The sequence below is a fragment of the Dipodomys ordii genome, unplaced genomic scaffold (genome assembly GCF_000151885.1).
Source record: "Dipodomys ordii isolate 6190 unplaced genomic scaffold, Dord_2.0 Scaffold1000003854, whole genome shotgun sequence".
NCBI lineage: Eukaryota > Metazoa > Chordata > Mammalia > Rodentia > Heteromyidae > Dipodomys > Dipodomys ordii.
Genome location: NW_012287471.1, coordinates 1 through 1,061, shown reverse-complemented (window position 1 = coordinate 1,061; position 1,061 = coordinate 1). Strand labels below are relative to the sequence as shown.

Below are 1,061 nucleotides of genomic sequence, written 5' to 3'. Positions count from 1 at the left end.
GACATCTAAAGGTGAGGACACAGAATCTCTACAAATGAGTAAACCCCAAGCCCAAAATAGGAAATGTCAAATATTGGATTCCTCAGGGATGGAAATGATTTTGTTTTATCATTGTTCAACTCATGGTAATATTTTTTGGTCTCAGTCTCAGTCTTATCCTCCAGGAGCATAATTTTATTGTTCAGGAGTGCTTAGGAAAAGAAAGAATTCTCGAGAAGGAATCAGTCTCAGGACCGTTACCTCCCGCCGCCGCCCACCTGGTAGAGCTCCTTCAGGTTGTACTTGATGGACGTGCTGCCCTGGATGGCACGGACCGCCTCGTGCAGCTTCCGCCACGTGTCCTGAGTGTAGTTGTCCGGCAGCCGCGGCCTGTCTGTGGGGAGATGGGGTCAGCGGCGGGGCGGCCCGGCCCGGCACCGGGCGCGGGGGCGCGTGGCCGGCGACCGGCGGGGACAGCGGGGGACACGAGGCCCGGCGCGGGGAGGGAGGGCGCGGACCCCGAGGCGCCGACACTAGGCGGCCCGGGCAGCCCCGTCCCAGCGCGCGCCCCGCCGGCCCCTGCCTGCCTGCCTGCCCGCCCGCCCGCCCGCGGCGGCGCGCACCCACCTCGGAAGTTCTTGATGACCAGCTTCCTGGAGCCGCCCGCGCCCCCCGGCTTGGCGGGGCCCCCCGCCAGCGCCGCGGGCTTGGTAAGGCCGTTGGTGCGGCCCACGAGTGCCGAGACGCTGCCCTTCCGCGGGCCCTCGTCCGCCATGGCTGGGCCGGACGCCGCCCCGCCCCGCGCCACCCGGCTCCTCCTCCTCCGCCTCCCGCCCGGCGCCCGTCCGAGTGCGCCCGGCTCCTCCTCCGCCTCCCGCCCGGCGCCCGTCCGTGCGCGCCAAGCTCCTCCTCCGCTCGGGCGCCCCGTCCGTGCGCGCCGCCCCCCGCGCGCCCGACGCCCAACGGCCGCCGCGCGCACGGCGCCGCCCCCGTTGCGTGCGCGCCGGTCTCCTCGGGGCGCACGCGCGGGAGCGCGCACGGCGACCCTGCCCCCAGGCCCGAGGCGCTCCGGGCGCGCGGCG

General features: G+C 71.1%; 1 protein-coding gene across 1 annotated transcript; it reads right to left on the bottom strand.

The window, feature by feature from the left end:
- Positions 1 to 240: 240 nt before the first annotated feature.
- On the bottom strand, positions 241 to 757 carry LOC106002877 (cullin-4A-like; the record flags this gene model as incomplete). Its single annotated transcript, XM_013037629.1, has 2 exons — positions 607 to 757; positions 241 to 373 (listed from the first exon to the last, which is right to left on the bottom strand). Coding segments are annotated over exons 1-2 (281 nt in total), but the record flags the coding sequence as incomplete, so codon positions are not given.
- Positions 758 to 1,061: the final 304 nt, after the last annotated feature.